At 39.9% G+C, this 23,042-nt stretch overlaps 1 protein-coding gene across 1 annotated transcript in view; it reads left to right on the top strand.

The window, feature by feature from the left end:
* kif17 (kinesin family member 17) overlaps nucleotides 1-23,042 on the top strand; it is a 65,219-nt gene that overhangs the window by 26,050 nt on the left and 16,127 nt on the right. The window contains exons 6-11 of the mRNA XM_059951760.1: nucleotides 1,332-1,438; nucleotides 4,987-5,131; nucleotides 12,300-12,406; nucleotides 14,639-14,817; nucleotides 15,810-16,038; nucleotides 19,712-19,970. Coding sequence (XP_059807743.1) covers nucleotides 1,332-1,438; nucleotides 4,987-5,131; nucleotides 12,300-12,406; nucleotides 14,639-14,817; nucleotides 15,810-16,038; nucleotides 19,712-19,970 — 1,026 coding nt within the window. The remainder of the gene's footprint in view (nucleotides 1-1,331; nucleotides 1,439-4,986; nucleotides 5,132-12,299; nucleotides 12,407-14,638; nucleotides 14,818-15,809; nucleotides 16,039-19,711; nucleotides 19,971-23,042) is intronic.

The raw sequence follows: 23,042 nt of genomic DNA, 5'->3' as shown, positions 1-23,042 counted from the left end.
ACTTGTAATCTAGTTGGAATTGTGAATGCAGACAAGGGTTAAATGAGGCTTAAGGGGAACAGGATCAAGCAAGATGGCAGATGAAAATAATGTGGAAAGATGTGAGGTTATCCATTTTAGAGCATGTAGCAGAAATAGAAAATATTTGTTCAAAGGGGAAAAACTGTGTGGTGTTGATGTTCAAATAGACCTGGATGTGTCACCTGGAAAGCACTGGAGGTCAACATGCAGGTGGAGCAAGTAATTGAAGGAACAAGTGGTATGTTACCCTTACTAGGAGAGGAATTAAATACAAGAGTAAGGAAATGTAGGACCTTACATGAGACTGTACCTAGTGAAGTATGTGCAGTTTTGATATCCTCGCATTAGAAAGGATAGACGTCATAGATCAGTGGGAAAGATACTGCTAGATTGATTCTGTTGGGTTTGCCATATGACAATGAGTTCAAGTTGAGATATATTCATTTGACTTCAGAAGAAAGAGTGGAGGCTTCATCAAAACATAGAAAATTAATAAATTGCTTGAAAGCCTAGATGCAGAGAGGATGTTTCTCATAGCTGAGGAGTCTTGGACCAGGAGTACAGAATAAGGGTTAAGTCACGAACGAGAAAAGGAGATATTCCTTCACTCTTTCTGTGGTGAACCTTTGAAATTCTCTACCTCAGAGGCTCAGTTGTTATGCTTATTCAAAAAGGGAAACAAAGGAAGTGAGGGTAGTGCTGATGAATGGGAAGCCAGGCTCAAAGAGCTGGAGGGCCTACTCCTGTTCCTTTTTCTTAGAACATAGATGCCTGCATGAGGGGTTTGGGCCCGAAACATCAATTGTTTATTCCCATCCATAGACGTTCCTTGACCTGCTGAGCTCCTCCAGCCCATTGTGTATATTGCTTTAGATTTCCAGCATCTGCAGTACCTCTTGTATCTATTATATGTTTTACCATAATTAAAATTTTGAAAGTAATTGTATTTTAAAGAATTGAAATGAAAGGAGCAGAAGGAAATTCAAATATCAATGTCAGGACCTGTTCCTCTTCACGTTTAATTAAATTCCTGCAGTGGTACTTCAGGAAGGTTAATACTGCATGTGTGGATTTAATTGACCTAATCCTGATTAGTAGTGAGCTATATGAATGATCCTTTAATAATTGACTAGTTTTCCTAATGCTGATTGCTCTAAATGTAATCATTATAAATGAAATACAAATATAACAGTCATTTCTGATCCAACTGATTTAAGGTTAAGTCTAAATGAATATGTGATAACTGCCTATTTAATCTGTTTATTTTATTTTACAAAGTTGGTTCAATTACCTTCATTCTGGTTTTGCAGATTTTCTAAATAAAGTACAAATGAGTAATACCCAAGCAACCAATAATTCTGCTAAGAATACTGAACTCCATGCTGAAATAGAAATTGAGAAAGAAAATATGAGACAGGTTTGTATACATCAAGTCAAAAACTGAAATACCTTCTCAAGGTTTATACATCTGGAGACATGAGTTAAGAGGTTCAGTTGGCTGTATTCTTATTGCTTGTTAATAAATTGTCTCTAGGCAGAAAGAACGTTGGAATTCATCCAAGGTAAAATAACAAAGTTTTGATTTGATCAAATTACAGGTTGTATGGGAGTTACTTAAAGTGTTAAAAGAAATATATCCCATGGGAAAAACTGTAGCATAAAAGTTAGAGGATATTGAATGTGTATTTTCTGTTATGTAGAGTATCAGTGAGAATAAGGACAAACACATTTGCACTCACTATCAGTAATGTAACAGTTACAGGGATGGTTCAGTGATTGGAAATCTGTTACATTTAGTTTTTCTGTACTATTTTAATGGTGTCAGTCACTGTAAACTATTAACTTCTAACAAAGGTATGATAAATTTTATTTATATCCTATAAACCAGAGAAAGTGGTAGTCATCTTCTGTTCACTAGTTGGTTTTACTTTTTTATCGTCGGGAATGATGCAGTGATTAAATTAATGGACTGTGGTAATCCAGAGGCATGGAGAAATATACCTGTAGCAAGGATTTGCATCCAAAAAGACTAGTTTAGGATTTGAAATACATTCAATCAAATGATCCAGAAAAGTTTGTGTAATCTCAGTAATTGTGATGGTGCAACTATCATCCAGTTCGCTATGATAGTCCAGAGAAGGAAATTTGTCATCCCCAACAGCTTTGATCTCTATAGTATGTGATTCCAGACTGATAGCAATGTTGATACTTAACTGCCTTCTGAAATAGCCTCTTATGCCATTCAGTTGGATCAAAATTACAATAATGAAATGCCTTAAAAATGAAACTGGATAGGCCATCTCACCAAAGAACGAGATTCGGATATGCATTGTTAACTTTACAAAGTACTCTTCATGAAAATTGAGACTTGCATCTAAATTACGAGTGAGCCAACAGCTTGTTATAATTGTAATCATGTGAAATTTTAGAGCATGAAATCTTTTTGGATTAATTTCACCATAATCTATAGTCTTTTACCTGGTATACCTTCAGTGTATCATTACTGTCTGGCCAGGGATCAAGCCTAATTTAATGAGGACGCAGTAGACTATGTCAGGAGGAACTCCAGGCAGGACAATATGCAGACTAAATATCTAAAATGACAAGCAATGGATCACATCTAAGCTATACAGTCCTGCTGCCATATTGGTTCCTGAATTAATGGTAGAGGCTTCAGGAACATATCCATCCTAAGTGAGAGTGAGACCCCACATGTGATTGTCCAAGGCAAGGTTGAATATTTACAACTACATTCAGCCTGAAGACTCGTTATTGATGCAAATTGGTTTGTTTCTGAAGACCTTATTATTAAAGACAATTCAATTCACTGAATGTGCTATAAACAATTACACTAGAAGTCAGCAGTTAGACATAGAAAAGAGAAAAAACAACAAAACAAAATGGGAATGGAGAAACGGAAAGGATAATTACTTGAAATTACTAAATTCAACATTAAGTTCCAAGGGCTGTAATTTACTCCAACAAAAGATGAAGCACTGCATCTCAAACTTATATTGGGCATTTTTTGGATCAACATAGGAGCATGAAGATGGTGAGCTCAGAGTAAGTGTAGGGTAGAGAATTAAATCGGCAGGCAATCAGAAACTCAGAACTCTTGCAGGCATTGGTGTTTGATTAAACAGTCTGGGTTTTATTTCTTCAGTGTCAAGAAGTCTACATTGTGAGCAATGAAGCATTTCACATAAATACAATGGCTACCAGAACATATTGGTGGCTGTGTCTTATAAAGTTTGTGACCTTTGTCCGATACCACAAAGGCTTTTTACCCTCTACAGGACATGTCAGGATGATGGTGCTTACTCTCCATTTGCTTGACTGAGCTATCAGGAAAATTCGGCCATTTCGAATGGCACTCTAACTAGAATCCTAAACATTGACTCCCTCTACCATTTCTGTACTCTGGCTTTAATGTGTACTAACCACAAAAGGCACTGCACTTATTTGCCTACCCTACATCTGCAGCAATTCCCAATCCATAACCTTTACTTCCAGTAATGGCAAAAACAGTAGGAAAACGGGAATACCACCCTTACAGATTAATTACCTTGATATGGGAATACTGTATATTATTTCTTCACCTTCACTGCCTAAATCCTGAAACATGCTTCACAGCATCACAGTGGGTCTACCTTCACCAAGACCGTACAAAAAGGGAGCACATCGCCATCTTGTCAAGGACAATTAAGTACTGGTTTTGTCAGCAATACCCCCACACCCCAATAAATTACATAAATGAAAAAGAGCTATATTTCTATAGCCGTGTGACTGGGTTATCAAGATGGTTTTGTTTTTCACTAAATAAAAAAAGTTTCACCAAATTAAACTCCCCTTCTTATGGTACCTTCCAATGCAGTTGTAGGGTTATCTAGGGACCCAACACGTCTTTCAGATGAAGCTGTGATTCATTTGCATTACTTCCAGTTTAATACACTGTATTCAGTACACACACAATGAGGCATCTTCTCCACTGGAAAAAACAAATGCAAATTGAATTGTTTCTTTGCAGAACATCTGATCCTATGCTGATCTCTCTATCTTTAACTTCTTATGTTGTTCCAATAAACCTCAAGGTGAGTTTGTAGGTTTGCGTGTCATATTCTGACTGGGCTTGACAATAAATTCAACAATTCCAGATAACTTTTTCTGGGTTATATCAGAACTGGCTTATTCAAATAGATTACCAACAACCTGTAACGTTAATTTAATTTTTCCCTCTTTACTAATACCTCCTGACCTTTGAGCATTTTTACGATTCCCTTTTATTTGTCACTTACGTTCACCACAAGCTTTTGCATTGGAAAGTTCAAAATTGATTTTACTTTTCTCTCATTCATCTGCTACTAATTCAGCTTCTAGAACATAGAATAGTACAGCACAGGAACAGGCTATTCAGCCCACAATGTTGTGCCGAGCCACCTAAAAAGCAAATCAAAATCACCCAAAAAAATTTCCCTCAGGGGGCACAGCCACTAGCTGGCACTTCTTGGACTCCATCCTATCATAAAGTTCCCTTTGTCTCTTCCATGCTCCCTTTCTCTGTTTCTTAAACCATATTTGATTTCTAACTTTTCTGATAAAAGTATCATTGATCTGAAAAGGTTAACGATTTCTTTTTCCATTGATGCAATCTAACCTGCTAATTTTTTCGGTTGTTTTCTGAATTTACATTGACGATGTCAGTGAATAGCTGGCAGGCAAAAAAATACAGATTATAATAATCAGAACAAAAACATGTTTCCCTTGACTAAGCAGAGTTTGAACAAAGAAGAAAGATAGCTATCCTGTAGCTGGTGAGTACTATATGGTCTAGATGGTTAACCTTGTATTCCTCTGGGTGAACACCTAATTGTTATGTAAGTGTTTCTATTTACTGTTAATATTGATATTAAATTAGTTTCTGGAATATTTTCTTTATCAAATATTGCAATGTGAATTTTTCAACAGGAATATGAGCAGAAATTATCAAAAATCAAAGCAGATTATGAAGCAGAACAGAAGTCCAATGTTAAGTTACAAGAAGATATTGAAAAACTAAGAAATTCTTTTGAAATGAAGCTGGCACACATTGAAGCTTTTGATAAGGCCACTGGTATGTTGCATGGATAAAGGTTTGAATTCTTCAATTCAATGCAAATTTTATTGGGGTGCTCTACCCAGTGTGACTTCTAGTTGTAGCAGAATGTTCTAGAAAGAATAAGCAATACTGTATATGTGAGTCACATGCACTGACTCTGAGAATCCTTGGGGCATCAAATTGGAGCCTGATTCTGAATTCTGAAGCCAATGAATTCGCTACATGATGGATGTCTACTGTATATATGCACTGTAATTATGATAGTATGATTGCAAAGTGATCTTAATTATGTCCTTTTGCTACTTTTATCCGATCATCTGTTCGATCAATCTATTTATTTATTTATTTATTTATTTTCAAATGTTTTGAGGCTTCTCATGTGGAATGTGCATCACATCTGTTATCTTTATTGTAAGAACTCCTCATGTCATTGAATTGGGGCAGAAACGGTTATTTTTCAGGATAACCTTAATATGCTTTTGCTTACTAATCTACCAATATTTGGCTAATTTTATTTGGCTCAATTTTAACAGATTGAATTAAACTGTGTGTCATTGATAATACTTCACAGTGCAAATGTGGTAGACTGATTGTTGCAAGGCTCTATTTTTATTAAGCATTAGATAGTACAATTTCACTAAGGCTATAGATAATATTACTGTCTGGGAAAAAATGTTGTTTGCCAGAAAAATTTATTTTTCAGTAAAGGCTGCAGAAATTCTTCTGCACACACATTTTTGTCTGCTGCATGACAGAATAGGTAGGGCAGATTGCACTTGAATCCAGGGGGACCAATATCCTGGCGGGCAGGTTTGCTAGGGCTACTGGGGAGAGTTTAAACTAGAATTGTAGGGGGGTGGGAACTGAACTGAAGAGACTAGAGAAAAGTTGGTTGGCTCACAAATACAGACAGCTTGTAGACAGTGCAAGAGGGAGGATAGGCAGGTGATAGAGGAGGGGTGCACTCAGACCGAAGGTTTGAGATGTGTCTATTTTAATGCAAGGAGTATTGTGAACAAAGCGGATGAGCTTAGAGCATGGATCAGTACTTGGAGATATGATATGGTGGCCATTACAGAGACTTGGATGGCTCAGGGACAGGAATGGTTACTTCAAGTGCCGGGTTTTAGATGTTTCAGAAAGGACAGGGAGGGAGGCAAAAGAGGTGGGGGCATGGCACTGTTGATCAGAGATAGTGTCATGGCTGCAGAAAAGGTGGACGCCATGGAGGGCTTGCCTATGGAGTCTCTGTGGGTGGAGGGTTAGGAACAGGAAGGGGTCAATAGACCACCCAATAGTAACAGGGATATCGAGGAGCAGATAGGGAAACAGATCCTGGAAAGGTGTAATGATAACAGAGTTGTCGTGATGGGAGATTTTAATTTCCCAAATATCAATTGGCATCTCCCTAGAGCAGGGGTGTCAAACTCATTTTAGGTCACGGGCCAGATTGAGAAAAATGCGACTTCATGCGGGCTGGATCAGTTGCGAACGCGCGAATGCACGTGTGCGTGCTCCCACAGCTTTTGTTGCCTTCATTTTTTCAACCTGCTCTCATGTGTCTCAGTCTCTGCTATATCTAAAATTGTTTCACTTTACGAATTTCATTTTTTATGAAGCAGGTTGCCTAGCAAGCATTCTTTTTATGATTGGTATTAACTTACAGACGTAGATTACAAGAAAGTAGGCAATGAGAAAGAAACGATGCTATTTTGGCTAAGATTGTTTTGGGAGCCATACCTTTTCCATTAATAAACCACTTGAAATCAAGCATTAGCAAACACAAATGTAGACCTAACCGTTACACAGAAACGCCATTTTACAAAGCAACTTTTTATCCCGGAGCTCTGTTGTGTCTTTCCCTTTGCTTTCCATGAACTGACAGATCTCCTCACGCAACTCAAAACATCTTTTCAGCACTTTTCCTTGGCTTAACCATTGCACCTGTGTGTGATAGGGCAAATCATTATATTCTGAACCCAACTCCTCCAGAAACGACTTGAACTCGCGGTGATTTAAACCTTTGGCTCTTATGAAGTTAACTGCTCGTGTTATGGTGCTCATTATATGTTCCATTTTCAAGGCTTTGCCACACAACGATTCCTGGTGTATGATGCAGTGATAAGCTGTCAGCTCACCTGCGCCATTTTCCTCCCGCATCTTCTCCCGGATCCTGCCCACCAATCCACTCTTTTGACCGCACATCACGGGCTTCTGTTTCTTGTCCAGATGCTTGTATTTGTCGTGGTGTTTTGTTTCATAGTGTCGTCTTACGTTATATTCTTTAATTACAGCCACACCGTCTCCACACACAAGACAAACAGGTTTGCCCTTTATATCTGTGAACATATACTCTTCCTCCCACCTGCCTTGAAAACCCCTGTTTTCAAAGTCCACCTTTCGTTCAGCCGTTTTTGGGGTGACGGATAGCTGAAAGTTGACCACACGTGACTAGCGCCATAAGGATGCTGATGAGAGAGTAAGGCAAGCGCGAGCAATGCACTGGCAGTGCATTGTGGGATTTGTAGTATTAGTGGTGCATGCAATATACTGGCGGGCCAGCTCTAATAGAAAAAAAAATTATTCATTAATGATATTCAGGAAATAAACCAGGGAAACCGAATAAACACTAAAAACCCTGAAAACCTGGTACCTGAATAAACTCAGCATTAGCCATATCATACGCCATAGGCGCTTCGATTACTGGGGCCAGCTTTAATAGTAATTAAATATTATCTTGCGGGCCAAAGATAATTCCACCGCGGGCCAGATTTGGCCTGCAGGCCTTGAGTTTGACATATATGTCCTAGAGCAAGGGGTTTAGATGGGGTGGAGTTAGTTAGGTGTGTTCAGGAAGGTTTCTTGACACAATACATAGATAAGCCTACAAGAGGAGAGGCAGTACTTGATTTGCTGTTGGGAAATGAACCTGGTCAGGTGTCAGATCTCTCAGTGGGAGAGCATTTTGGAGATAGTGATCATAATTCTATCTCCTTTACAAAAGCATTGAAGGGAGGTAGGAACTCCTTAATTGGAGTAAGGGGAATTATGAGGCTATCAGGCAGGAAATTGGAGGCTTAAATTGGAAGCAGATGTTCTCAGGGAAAAGTACAGAAGAAATGTGGCAAATATTCAGGAGATATTTGTTTGGAGTTCTGTATAGGTACATTCCAATGAGACTGGGAAGTTATGATAGGGTACAGGAACCGTGGTGTACAAAGGCTGTTATAAATCTAGTTAAGAAGAAAAGAAAAGTTTACAAAAGGTTCAGAGAGCTATGAAATCAAGAAACATTATAAGGCTACTAGGAAGGAGCTTAAGAAGGAAATTAGGAGAGCCAGAAGGGGCCATGAGAAGGCCTTGGCTGGCAGGATTAAGGAAAACCCCAAGGCATTCTGCAAGTATGTGAAGAGCAAGAGGATAAGACATGAAAGAATAGGATGTATCAAGTGTGACAGTGGGAAAGTGTGTCTGGAACTGGAGGAAATAGCAGAGGTACTTAATGAATACTTTACTTCAGTATTCGCTATGGAAAAGGATCTTGGTGATTGTAGTGATTACTTTCAGCAGACTGAAAAGCTTGAGCATGTAGATATTAAGAAAGAGGATGTGCTGGAGCTTTTGGAAAACATCATGTTGGATAGGTCGCCGGGACTGGATAAGATGTACCCTAGGCTACTGTGGGAGGCAAGGGAGGAGATTGCTGAGCTTCTGGCAATGATCCTTGCATCATCAATGGAGACAGGAGAGGTTCTAGAGGATTGGAGGGTTGCGAATGTTGTTCCTTTATTCAAGCAAGGGAGTAGAGATAGCCTAGGAAATTATAGACCAGTGAGTCTTACCTCAGTGGTTGGTAAGTTGATGGAGAAGATCCTGAGAGGTAGGATTTATAAACATTTGGAGAGGATTAATATGATTAGGAGTAGTCAGCATGGCTTTATCGAGGGCAGGTCATGCCTTACCAGCCTGATTGAATTTTTTGAGGATGTGACTAAACACATTGATGAAGGTAGAGCAGTAGATGTAGTGTATATGGATTTCAGCAAAGCATTTGATAAGATACCCCATGCAAGGCTTATTGAGAAAGTAAGGAGGCATGGGATCCAAGGGGACATTGTTTTGTGGATCCAGAACTGGCTTGCCACAGAAGGCAAAGAGTGGTTGTAGATGGGTCATATTCTGCATGGAACTCGGTCACCAGGTGTCTGTTCTGGGACCTTTACTCCTCGTGATGCTTATAAATGACTGGTGTCACGTACCCTGTGACCGGGTTACCAAGCCAGCAGAAATGGAATGATACGTTGGAGTCTGGTGGTTCTGTAACTAAAGGTGTTTATTAGTAAACTAAGAAACACAGTATCAAAAATGAAAATATATGTATAAAACAGGTTAGCAATGATAAATACAGAAGTGTAGGAAGAAGAATCAAAACCGAGCTCTATCGTAGCCTAGGGGTAAATGAATAGTCTTAAGATAATGTAAAGCTCAGTTCAGTTCAGTTTGGGTTGAGGTAGTTGCTGTTGTGACATGAGAGAGAGAGAGAGAGAGAGAGAGAGAGAGAGAGAGCGAGAGCGAGAGAGACAGCTGCAGCAGGCAAACCTTCCATTGTCTTCTTGTTCCGTTGTACTGTTGTGGTCATCGATTATGACCCTTCCGTTCCCGGCTAGACCATTCTTCAGTGGTGAGCCTGTCACCCAGGCGAGGATGGACACACACACAAGCCCCCACCGGCCTGCCTTCACACACTGTGAGCTTTGGACCGATTCCCCCGAATTCCCCCACCTTCCTGTGGGTGCACAACACTCGTTCAGTGTCCAGTGGCATGTCTGCCTGTGTCTCAGCAGACTCGTCTTTTATCTCCCCAGCCGGGGTATCAGCCATCCATCAACTGATCATGTCCATCAAACTGGCCACTCCCTCCTGTCTCAGCAGGCACCTGGCATCACTCTGCTGTGTCAGCAAGGATTCACACAAGCACACAAACTCCTTGGAAGTAAAGTCAACAATCAGTGAAGAAGCCATAATTTTAAATCCTTGTGTCTCTCTCATTGTCAGCGTGTGCAGCATGGTGCCTCTCCCCCTCTTTATCTCTCTCTCTCGTTAGCAGCATTAGTTCATAGGGGTCAACTCTGGACCCCATCTCCCCATGGTTTTCTCATCACACATAACACCGGGATGAGGAAGTGGAGGGATGGGTTAGTAAGTTTACTGATGACACAAAGGTCAGAGGTGTTGTGGATAGTGTGGAGGGCTGTCAGAGGTTACAGCGGGACATTGATAGGATGCAAAGCTGGGCTGAGAAGTGGCAGATGGAGTTCAACCCAGATAAGTGTGAAGTGGTTCAATTTGGTAAGTCAAATATGATGGCAGAATATAGTATTAATGATAAGACACTTGGCAATGTGGAGGATCAGAAGGATCTTGGTGTCCGACTCCATAGGACGCTCAAAGCAGCTGCGCAGGTTGACTCTGTGGTTAAGAAGGCATATGGTGTATTGGCCTTCATCAATCATGGAATTGAATTTAAAAGCCAACAGGTAATGTTCAGGTAATGTTGCAGCTATATAGGACTCTGCTCAGACCCTACTTGGAGTCCTGTGCTCATTTCTGGTTGCCTTACTACAGGAAGGATGTAGAAGCCACAGAAATGGTGCAGAGGAGATTTACAAGGATGTTACCTGGATTGGGGAGCATGACTTATGAGAATAGGTTGAGTGAACTTGGCCTTTTCTCCTTGGAGCGACGGAGGTTGAGAGGTGACCTGATAGAGGTGTATAAGATGATGAGAGACATTGATCATGTGGATAGTCAGAGGCTTTTCCCAGGGTTGAAATGGTTGCCACAAGAGGACACAGGTTTAAGGTGCTGGGGAGTAGGTACAGAGGAGATGTCAGGGGTAAGTTTTTTACTCAGAGAATGATGAATGCGTGCAATGGGTTGCCGAAAACGGTGGTGGAGGCAGATAAGATAGGGTCTTTTAAGAGACTTTTAGATAGGTACATGGAGCTTAGTAAAATAGAGAGCTATGGGTGAGCCTAGTAATTTCTAAGGTAGGGACATGTTCGGCATAACTTTGTGGGCCAAAGGACTTGTATTGTGCTGTAGGTTTTCTATGTTTCTAACTTAATTTAACACTTAAATCAAAGGGTCTCGTATTAGAAATGTTGAGTTTCTCTTTCTACAGAATTTGCCTGACTTCCTGAGTTTTAGAAGAATTTTAATTTTTCTTTCAGATTTCCAACATCTGCGGTTTTTAAAATATTTAAGTTAAAGTCAGCTATCCTTTAGTATTCCTCTGTGTAGAATCTACATTGGCACAAAGACTGCTAGGGTTGACTGAGGGTCAAGCTTCCAATTTGAGTAGTGAATGAGGGTCATGCTTGTAATCAGAGGTAGAAGGAAGTGCTAACAATCAAGTTGCATGATGGAGCGGGATGGTCAGTAAACCCACTTGATTAGCAGACCCCTACAAATCATTCGCATGGGAGTGCAGATGTACCCCAATTTACAGATGTCCAACCTTCTTCATATTTTAGAACTATCTTTTGAAATCTCTGTTTAACATTTCTGAAGATCTATTTACTTCTCACCTGACTTGTTGAGTGTTTTGTAGTATTTTCTATTTTTATTAAGAGGTTTTTTTTTTGTGTTTTACAACTGAACCTCACCACTTTCAGGAGATGACTTTCCCAAGATACGTGCTTCACTGCAACACCAACAGCAAAATTTAATGTTTATTTAGATAGGTAAATCATATTAAACTTAATGAAAACATTGGGCAATCTGGCTAGAAAATAATAATCATTGGTAGTGCAAATAAGTATTCCAATTGATCTGAGTTTAGTTACATTGAAACAAAGCACACACAAAGTAACTTCATGTTGTCTTGGGGAATGCAAAACTTCGACTGGGTAAAGGATTTTGGTTTCATGATGGAAATGTATACAATACGTAGTGAATTCTTTATCATGCCCGTGGTTATGTTGGGACTGTATACTGTCAAGAGTTGAGGCCTTTCTGATATTGTTCTAAAATGTACTAAATATACTAGAGTAATTTTTGACATTGTTCTAGTATTGTAGAGTCCTCCCATTTCTGATTGGTATGATAAATTAACTTAATTATCAGATTACCAATATACACTATTAATAACATTACAAACGGAATGATTCTGTCTCCTTAGATGCACCTTCCTTTGAAGAAAGCACCCGTGCCATAGAGATAACTCAGCCGTTTAATGTTAAATTGGCAGATGTGAGTGAAGTAGAACAGAAGCTAGCTATCGCTATGGTAAATACTGTTAATTAACTGTCATTAAACATGGCAGTTTTGTTGTGTCCTTTTGCTGTTTAATTAATTGAGAAAATATTAGGAATGTGCTGATAGCCAATTTGAAATATGATAGAGCCATGGCATAATTAGGTGTTTCTCATTATTAGTCCATGGGTAGTTATATTAACAGTCATGATTCTCTCTAATACAACCACTTATATACAATTTTATGACTGACATATTTGAAATACTAGTATGTGAAGTGAAAGAAAGTGGTTTTGTAATGAAGTATGTGAAGAAAGTTCAAAGCTGTTTCCTCGCAGGAACATAAAAGGTCAATAATATAAGAGGTAATTTAATAATTTGGTATTGGAAAGTGGATGTGTGGTTAATTAAAAACATATCAGCATCTTCAGATTATTAGTGCATTATATAGTAGGTCCATATATTCCTCTATCAATTAATAATTGACTTCTGGAACAGATGGAACCAGTGTTGGATGACTGAGAATTGAAGTTCCAGATAGAGTGCACCCCTTTAGTGCCATAGAGCAATGAGTTGTTGTGCTATAAAATGGCAGGAGACATACAGTGTCAGAGAATGGCCACGTCTTCCGGTGTGCTGTGCTGAGCAGACATACAAAGAAACTAAAAGAGGGACTTTGGCAAGTCAATGGCATTCCCCGGGTAGCCAGTCTCAGCTGAAATAAGTGTTCCGTTGGTGCAGTAACTAGTGCTACTGTTGCACAACTCCAGTGGCACAGATGTGATATTGAACTCTGTTTGGACTTTGCACATACTCCCTGTGACCATGTGGGCTTGCTTAGAATACACAAGTTTCCTATCACATTCCAATTATGTACTCTGAATTGTCCACAATGCAGGTGAGTTACAGAAGAATTGGGGAATGTGAAAGAAAATAAAGTTGTATGAGAATAGAACTGATGGGTGTGCTCTGAGACCCCAAGTCTGAGATTATGTATATGCCCCCACCACCACCCTTTCCAATGCATTCCATGCACCCACCACTCTCTGTGTAACTCTGACATCTCCCCTATACTTTCCTCAATCACCTTAAATTAATATCCTCTTATTGACACCCTGAAAATAAGGCATTGGCTATGCCTCTTATCATCTTATACACCTCTATCAAGTCACCTCTCATCCTCCTTTGCTCCAAAGAGAAAAGCCCTGGGTTACTCAACCTTTCCTTATAAGGTATGTTATTTAATCCAAGCAGCACCCTTTACACCCTCTCTAAAGCTTCCACATCCTTCCTATAATAAGGCGACCAGATCTGAACACAATACTCCCAAGCGTTGTCTAACCTGAGTTTTATAGAGCTGCAACATTATCTCACAACTCTTGAACTCAATTCCCTGACTAATAAAGGAAGGCCAACATAACATACACCTAGTTAACAACCTTATCACTTGCACAGCAACTTTGAGGGTTCTATGGATTTAGACTCCAAGATCTCACTGTTCCTCCACACTGCTAAGATTCCTGCCATCAATCTTGTACTTTGCCTTCAAGTTCAACCTTCAAATGTCTATCACTTAACACTTCTCCAGATTGAATTTCATCTGCCACTTCTCAGCCCAGGTCTACATCCTTTCAAAGTTCCGTTGTAACCTATGACAATCTTCTGCACTATCCACAACACAATCGGACATTGTGTCATCTACAAAACTCACTAAGTCATTTCTTAAAAAAAAACAAACAGCAGGAATTTCCGAACAGAGCATAGGCTTTCAAGTGGTTCTGATACAGCTGAAAATGTGCGCAGCCTGCAGAAGAATCTTGTGAATGAAGATGCAAGTGATTTTCTGCATGATTAATGGAACAGTGACAATTTAGGCCTTCCTGTATGGACCAAATATGACCCATGCTATTTTATACAAGATCGTCTCACACAGGGATGTAAGTGCCCAGGAATCACCAATGGTTCCATTGCTGTACACTTCTAATTTAATGAAGTGAGTTTCAACAATCCCAGATATCTACACAGATTCTAGAGCCTATTAATGTTAGCAATAAATGTTAAAGCTAAAGAAAATTTTGCAGACCCTTAGTTTTTAGCATAAATGATTTATTAATTACTATCATAAAGCTTGGAGAACATACAGACTTGGTATATAGGATAGGATTTTTTAAATTCAGAATACTATATTAAAATAACTGAATCAACTTTCCTGACAAATATTGAACATTGTTTTAATAATTTTATTTTGATATTATTTTTTTCAAGTTGATTGAACCAGAGCCTGAAATAACTGAACAAGATATCAGAAGTATGAAAGATACAGCATCTACTGAAGAGCAGCATTCTCTATTAGGAGTGCAACTGTCAAAGGGTGAAATTGCAGCAGAATGTTCTCCGGTTGCTTCATCACCTGCCACATTAGATCATGAAGAGGTACTTGCAAGGTCTGTCCTACAAGTATGCCATTCTTTTCTAGATAATATACACTGCTTTTGGAAAATTTTGCATATACAATACATATGCAGCACTTCCAATATCTCAGAAGAGACCCATCATCTGATCTGTTTTCAGTCAACTTAATAATTTTACAAACAATGCTTATTACCTCTAAAATTGTATGTAAAATTATAAATTATGCCCAGAAGCAACTACTGCTCTATTCCAGGTCTGACTTGGAGAATTTTGTTCAAATGTGAATTAATTTCTTGTGTGGAAAAGTGGCTTCAACCTGAAATGACTTGGCTTTTAAAGTTACACTCTCATATTATTACATCACCACTGAAATGGTTCACTTTAACAGCCCAGTTAACCTCTTTATCATAGCAAATATCTTATTTTAATCATCTCCCATCTTTTTAAACTGCAGATATAAATGCAGGGATCAGTCAAAAGAAAGGTTCTTCTTCATAGATCTTTGACTATTTTCTATAAAAGTCATGTGTGATTCTTGTATCAGTTCCCTTGTCATTCTTTGGAATACTTTGTGGATAAAGTGTACTATGTAGCATTGATTCCTCAGAAGACTGTGTTGAAATCCCACTCATGGACTACAGTACATACTGTATGCTGACGGGATATCATGTAATTGCCAACTGTTGGAAATACCATCTTTCAATGAGATGTTTAATTGACTCCCTCACCATGTGGCTAGAAATGATACAATGGCACTATTTGAAGAAAAGCAGAAAGTTGTATCACAGCCAACATTTGTGGCTCAAGAAATACCATAAAACATGTTGATTAGTCTATTCCCTTTTCCAGAAGCCTCAGGCATAGCATATTTCCCTGGCCTAATATAAGTGATATTGGTATCTTAAAATAGGAGCCATTTCTTCATCCTAGACATAGACAGTGAACTAAAGTACACCAAAGGTTGGCCATACAAAAGTCAAAATCAATTATTTAGTTAATAAAATGCTCTATTGTTCTCTTGTAGGCTGAAGATGTTGGAGAATGAAGTAGTTGGGGGAGAACAGGCCAAAAATACAGAGTTGAAGGAGAAACGAAAACGGCGGAAAAAATATGCTGATGAGCGAAAGAATCAACTTGCAGAAGCACTGAAACACGCAGACAGGGATGATCCTACTATCCTGATCAACGTATATGAATCTATTCAAGATGAAGTTAGAGCAAAAAGCAAAAGTATAGAAAACTTGCAAAGAAAGGTAATATTTTTCTATGAGTCCTGATGAACGACCTTGGCCGAAAACATTGATTATACTCGTTTCCATAGATGTTGCCTGGCTTACTGAATTCCTCCAGCATTTTTGTGTGTTACTCAAAAACTTTCATTGTTTTTCTCTATTTCTCCTTCTTGCACCTGAGAAGGAAAACAGAGCAAAAGTGGACAGTTTTGGTAGTAATGCCATTGACGAATGTATATTTTGCTTAATAACTTCCATTGAAAAATACATTGCTGGATCATATGTCCTTTCTTAGTGCAGCTTTCATTTGGTCTTCAAACCTGTTTGATGATAGGTCATGTGAAGAATTGATGGGATCAATGAATGATACCTATAAAGTGCTTGGTTGGCAGTAGAACTGTTTTGTGTCACTGCTGTGAAAGTGGGGTGGAGAAGAGTTGGAGTGGTAGGTAGTCAGTAAGGATTTCAGATTATATAAATACACCAATGAAATTCTGAATTAACAAATCCAATGGCATCATGTGCACCAATGTGAGTATGGGGTGCATAGCTCTCATTACTCTCCCTGTCTGCCTCATCTGTTAGGATGCTCTTTGCTTACTATTTATGCAACCTCAAATTTTAGTCTTGCTCCAAATTGCACATGTCTATTCACCAGATGCAGGCTGTTGTGAACTAAAGCATGTTCCAGCTTGCTTCAGGCACCAGAACGAGTATCTTCAGAATAAATTATCGTGATTCATTATTGTGCTGTTTGGCTTTAGTGGTGGAGTTTTTAACAAGTATTGTTATTCATGTTGTGGCAAGTGTCCCCATATTTCAATGAGATATTTCATATCACTCAACCTCCATACTACCAAGTTTCAAGAAGCCTGAAAAATCTTTGTTAAGCCAGCTTTCTGAACTGCTGTCAATTTAAATACATCATGTAAAGTGTACCCATCACATGTCTAACATTTCCTGCTTCAGTCTGAATTTACTGTTAAAGTATGCAATATTGGATTTAGTTAAAATACTCAGTCTATTCATCATGTATAATGTAGATAAAGTGGGGTCTTAAAACAAATCATTTTGAAAATACCAAAATTCAGAGTAATCTCACTGCATTTAAAGGAAATGAGATATAAATCACAGTACTGAAACAGAGTGTTGTTTTTACTCTTAAAATGGCTCTTCTCTACTGTACTTTACCTTCTTTTAGGGAATGAAATAGGTCAGGTGATGGAGGTATGTGTTGGGGAGCACTTTGGGTCCAGTGATCACAATGCCATTAGTTTCAATGTAATTATGGAGAAGGATAGGACTGGACCCAGGGTTGAGATTTTTGATTGGAGAAAGGCTGACTTTGAGGCGATGCAAAAGGATTTAGAAGGAGTGGATTGGGACAATTTGTTTTATGGGAAGGATGTAAGAGAGAAATGGCGGTCATTTAATGGTGAAATTTTGAGGGTACAGAATCTTTATGTTCCTGTTAGGTTGAAAGGAAAGGTTAAAAGTTTGAGACAGCCATGGTTTTCAAGGGATATTGGAAACTTGGTTAGGAAAAAGAGAGATATCTACAATAAATATAGGCAGCATGGAGTAAATGAGGAGCTTGCGGAATATAAAGAATATAAGAAGAATCTTAAGAAAGAAATTATAAAAGCTAAAAGAAGATACGAGGTTGCTTTGGCAAGTAAGGTGAAAATAAATCCAAAGGGTTTCTACAGTTACATTATTTGCAAAAGGATAGTGAGGGATAAAATTGGTCCCTTAGAGAATCAGAGTGGACAACTGTGTGGAGCCGAAAGAGATGTGGGAGATTTTGAACAATGTCTTTTCTTCAGTATTCACTAAGGAGAAGGATATTGAATTGTGTAAGGTAAGGGAAACAAGTAGGGAAGTTATGGAAACTATGACGATTAAAGAGGAGGAAGTACTGGTGCTTTTAAGGAATATAGAAGTGGATAAATCTCCGGGTCCTGACAGGATATTCCCTAGGACCTTGAAGAAAGTTAGTGTAGAAATAACAGGGGCTCTGACAGAAATATTCCAAATGTCATTAGAAACGGGGATGGTGCCGGAGGATTGGCGTATTGCTCATGTGGTTCCATTGTTTAAAAAGGGTTCTAAGAGTAAACCTAGCAATTATAGGCCTGTCAGTTTGACTTCAGTGGTGGGTCAATTAATGGAAAGTATTCTTAGAGATGGTATATATAATTATCTGGATAGACGGGGTGGTCTGATTAGGAACAGTCAACATGGATTAGTGTGTGGAAGGTCATGTTTGACAAATCTTATTGAATTTTTTGAAGAGGTTACGAGGAAAGTTGATGAGGGTAAAGCAGTGGATGTTGTCTCTATGGACTTCAGTAAGGCCTTTGACAAGGTTCCATACGGAAGGTTAGTTAGGAAGGTCCAATCGTTAGGTATCAATATTGAAGTAGTAAAATGGATTCAACAGTGGCTGGATAGAAGATGCCAGAGAGTAGTGGTGGATAACTGTTTGTCAGGTTGGAGGCCTGTGACTAGTGGTGTGCCTCAGGGATCTGTACTGGGTCCAGTGTTGTTTGTCATATACTTTAATGATCTGGATGATGGGGTGGTAAATTGGATTAGTAAGTATGCAGATGATACTAAGGTAGGTGGTGTTGTGGATTATGAAGTAGGTTTTCAAAGTTTGCAGAGAGATTTAGGCCAGTTAGAAGAGTGGGCTGAGCAATGGCAGATGGAGTTTAATGTTGATAAGTGTGAGGTGCTACGTTTTGGTAGGAATAATCCAAATAGAACATACATAGTAAATGACAGGGCATTGAAGAATGCAGTAGAACAGAGTGATCTAGGAATAATAGTGCATAGTTCCCTGAGGGTGGAATCTCATGTGGATAGGGTGGTGAAGAAAGCTTTTGGTATGTTGGCCTTTGTAAATCAGAGTATTGAGTATAGGAGTTGGGATGTAATGTTAAAATTGTACAAGGCATTTGTAAGGCCAAATTTGGAGTATTGTGTCCAGTTCTGTTCACCAAACTATAGGAAAGATGTCAACAAAATAGAGAGAGTACAGAAAAGATTTACTAGAATGTTACCTGGGTTTCAGCACCTAAGTTACAAGGAAAGATTGAACAAGTTAGGTCTTTATTCTTTGGAGCGTAGAAGGTTGAGGGGGGACTTGATAGAGGTATTTAAAATTATGAGGGAGATAGATAGAATTGACATGGATAGGTTTTTTCCATTGAGAGTAGGTGTGATTCAAACAAGAGGACGTGAGTTGAGAGTTAGGGGGCAAAAGTTTAAGGGTAACATGAGGGGGAATTTCTTTACTCAGAGAGTGGTAGCTTTGTGGAACTTCCAGTAGAAGTGGTAGAGGCAGGTTCGGTACTGCCATTTAAAGCAAAATTGGTTAGGTATATGGACAGGAAAGGAATGGAGGGTTATGGGCTGATTGCAGGTCAGTGGGATTAGGTGAGAGTAAGCGTTGGGCACAGACTAGAAGGGTCGAGATGTCCTGTTTCCGTGCTGTAATTGTTATATGGTCATGCTCTATCAATATATCTTGTTTTCCCCACATGGAATTATCTAATTTCTTTTTATTCCCTATGTTAGTGACATTCTCATCATTGGGTGAAAGAATTCATTTCTGAAATTGATTTATTCTAATGATAGCTGATAAACAGACCTCACGTTATTAATCTGTTTATCATTCATTTAATTTAAGCTAACGATTGCTGAGATAGAAATCTCTGATCTTCAAACTGAGTTTGAGTTTGAGCGCATTGATTATCTGTCTACCATAAGGAGGCAGGAACGAGAAAACATTCTACTTCAGCAAGTCCTGGAAAGAATCCAGCCGTTAATTCGACGTGAATGTAACTACAGTAATATAGATAGAATGAAGCGGGAAAGTGTTTGGGATGAAGAAAGTGGTTGCTGGAAACTACCAGAAATGGTTCTGCAAAAGATCTCTCTTCCATCTGGTAAGTGGGTATCTATGGTTAAAGTTCAAAGTACATGTATTATCAAAGTATGTATACCATATACAACCTTGAGAGTCATCTTCTTGCGGGCAGCCACAAAACAAAGGAACACGATAGAATTCACACAAAAAACCTGCACCACAAAGACAGTCAGTCAAATGGATCTTTCCCATTTCACGCACATCTGCTCTCACTCCAGCCTCCCGCCACCCCACTCGGGATAGGGTCCCCTTTGTCCTCACCTACTCCCCCACCAGCCTCCAGGTCCAACATATAATTCTCCGAAACTCCCGGCACCTCCAATGGGATCCCACTACCAAGCACATCTTTCCCTCCTCCCCTTTCTGCTTTCAACAGGTTGCTCCCTAAGCAACTCCCTCCTGGCACTTATCCTTGTAAGCAGATCAAGTGCTACACCTGCCCTTACACTTCCTCCCTCACCACCATCCAGGGCCCCAGACAGTCCTTCCAGGTGAGGCGACACTTCACCTGTGAGTCAGCTGGTGTGGTATACTGCATCCGGTGCTCCCAGTGCAGCCTTCTGTATATTGGTGAGACCCAACGCAGACTGGGAGACCGTTTCGCTGAATACCTACGCTCTGTCCGCCAGAGAAAGTAGGATCTTCCAGTGGCCACATATTTTAATTCCATGTCCCATTCCCATTCTGATATGTCTATCCATGGCCTCCTCTACTGCCAAGATGAAGCCACACTCAGGTGGAGGAACAACACCTTATATTCTATCTGGTTAGCCTCCAATCTGATGGCATGAACATTGATTTCTCTAACTTCTGTTAATGCCCCTCCTCCCCTTCTTACCCCATCCCTTATTTTTTTTCCTTTTTTTTGCTCTCTGTCCCTCTCACAATTACTCCTTGCCTGCTGTCCATCTCCCTCTGGTGCTCCCCTCCCCCTTTTTTTTCTCCCTAGGCCTCCCGACCCATGATCCTTTCCCTTCTCCAGCTATGCAATCCCTTTTGCCAATCAACTTTCCAGCTCTTGGCTTCATCCCTCCCCCTCCTGTCTTCTCCTATCATTTCAAATTTTCCCCTCCCCCCCACTTTCAAATCTCTTACTATCTTTTCTTTCAGTTAGTCCTGATGAAGGGTCTTGGCCCGAAATGTTGACTGTACTTCTCCCTATAGATGCTGCCTGGCCTGCTGCGTTCCACCAGCATTTTGTGTGTGTTGCTTGAACTTCCAGCATCTGCAGATTTCCTCATGTTTACAGTCAAATATTTATTGTGCAAAAAAAATGGAACAAATTAAGGAAAAACTTCTTCTCCCAGAGAGTTGTGGGGGGTCTGGAATGCACTGCCTCGGAAGGCAGTGGAGGCCAATTCTATGGATGCTTTCAGGAAGGAGCTAGATAGGTACCTTATGGATAGGGGAATCAAGGGATATGGGGACAAGGCAGGAACCGGGTATTGATAGTAGATGATCAGCCATGATCTCAGAATGGCGGTGCAGGCTCGAAGGGCCGAATGGTCTACTTCTGCACCTATTGTCTATTGTCTATATAAATTGTGCAAATAATAAAAAACAAATAATTCACAGAACATGAACTGCAGAGATGAGTCACAGAACATGAACTGCAGAGATAACTCCACAGGTAAGTCCACAGCCATGTAGCCAGTTCAACACTACAGCTAGTTCAGGAGCCCCATGGCTGCAGTACCTACAGCTGCAGAACCAGGTTCAGCGCCAAGGCGAGTGCCAGTGGTTGCGGGCCATGGCTGAGAATGAGTTCAGCGCTGAGGCAAGTGAAGCCTCATGGAATAGTGAGCTGAACACCAGTTCCCCACCCTGGGCCTTGATGCCTTAACCTTTTTAATAAGGTTCAGCACTTAAATTGGCCAATCATTGGTTCATTATGTGAAATTCCATTGTTACTAATTTAGTTAGCTTTGGCAACTCAGCTGGAATTTGAACACATGTACACAGGTTAAATTCTATACATTTGATCACCTTTAAAGCAAGCAAAATTTAGCAGTTACATAACAACTATGGCTTTACAGAAATATTTTCACTGTTTTTTAAGAGTTAGACAATAGGATATTGGAACATAAAGGAGGCAGGTTTTATAGAGAGTCTTAGGAGCACCAAAAAGGAGAAAGAGTTTTGGAGCTTTTGGGGGGGGGGGGCATTTCTAAGATTAAGATGTAGAATTCAATGGCTGGGTATCAATTATTATATCCTAAAAACAATTTTAATAAGACCTAAATGGAATGGTGGCCGATTAGGAAAAGGGGAGATGCGACGAGACCTGGGTGGCATTGTACACCAGTCATTGAAGGTGGGCATGCAGGTACAGCAGGCAGTGAAAAAGGCAAATGGTATGTTGGCATTCATAGCAAAAAGATTTGTGTACAGGAGCAGGGAGGTTCTACTGCAGTTGTACAAGGCCTTGGTGAGACCGCACCTAGAATAATGTGTGCAGTTTTGGTCCTCTAATCTGAGGAAAGACATTCTTGGCATAGAGGGAGTACAGAGAAGGTTCACCAGATTGATTCCTGGGATGGCAGGACTTTCATATGAAGAAAGACTGGATCAACTAGGCTTATACTCACTGGAATTTAGAAGATTGAGGGGGGATCTTATTGAAATGTATAAAATTCTAAAGGGATTGGACAGGCTAGGTGCAGGAAGATTGTTTCCGATGTTGGGGAAGTCCAGAACAAGGGGTTACAGTTTAAGGATAAAGGGGAAGCCTTTTAGGACCGAGATGAGGAAAAACTTCTTCACACAGAGAGTGGTGAATCTGTGGAATTCTCTGCCACAGGAAACTGTTGAGGCCGGTTAATTGGCTATATTTAAGAGGAAGTTAGATATGGCCCTTGTGGCTAAAGGGATCGGGGGTATGGAGAGAAAGCAGGTACAGGGTTCTGAGTTGGATGATCAGCCGTGATCATACTGAATGGCGGTGTAGGCTCGAAGGGCCGAGTGGCCTACTCCTTGATGCACCAGCAATAACTCTCAGAGACGTGAGGCGAGATAGGCTTTTATTAGCTGGAAGAAAGCACTGTCAGCAGCAAGAGACCATCACACAACATCCTGGAGACTGAGGGAGGAG

Source organism: Hypanus sabinus, chromosome 27 (genome assembly GCF_030144855.1).
Source record: "Hypanus sabinus isolate sHypSab1 chromosome 27, sHypSab1.hap1, whole genome shotgun sequence".
In the NCBI taxonomy this organism is placed as follows: Eukaryota; Metazoa; Chordata; class Chondrichthyes; order Myliobatiformes; family Dasyatidae; genus Hypanus; species Hypanus sabinus.
The sequence above is the reverse complement of the archived record's forward strand: the minus strand, read 5'-3'. Positions and strand labels throughout refer to the sequence as shown.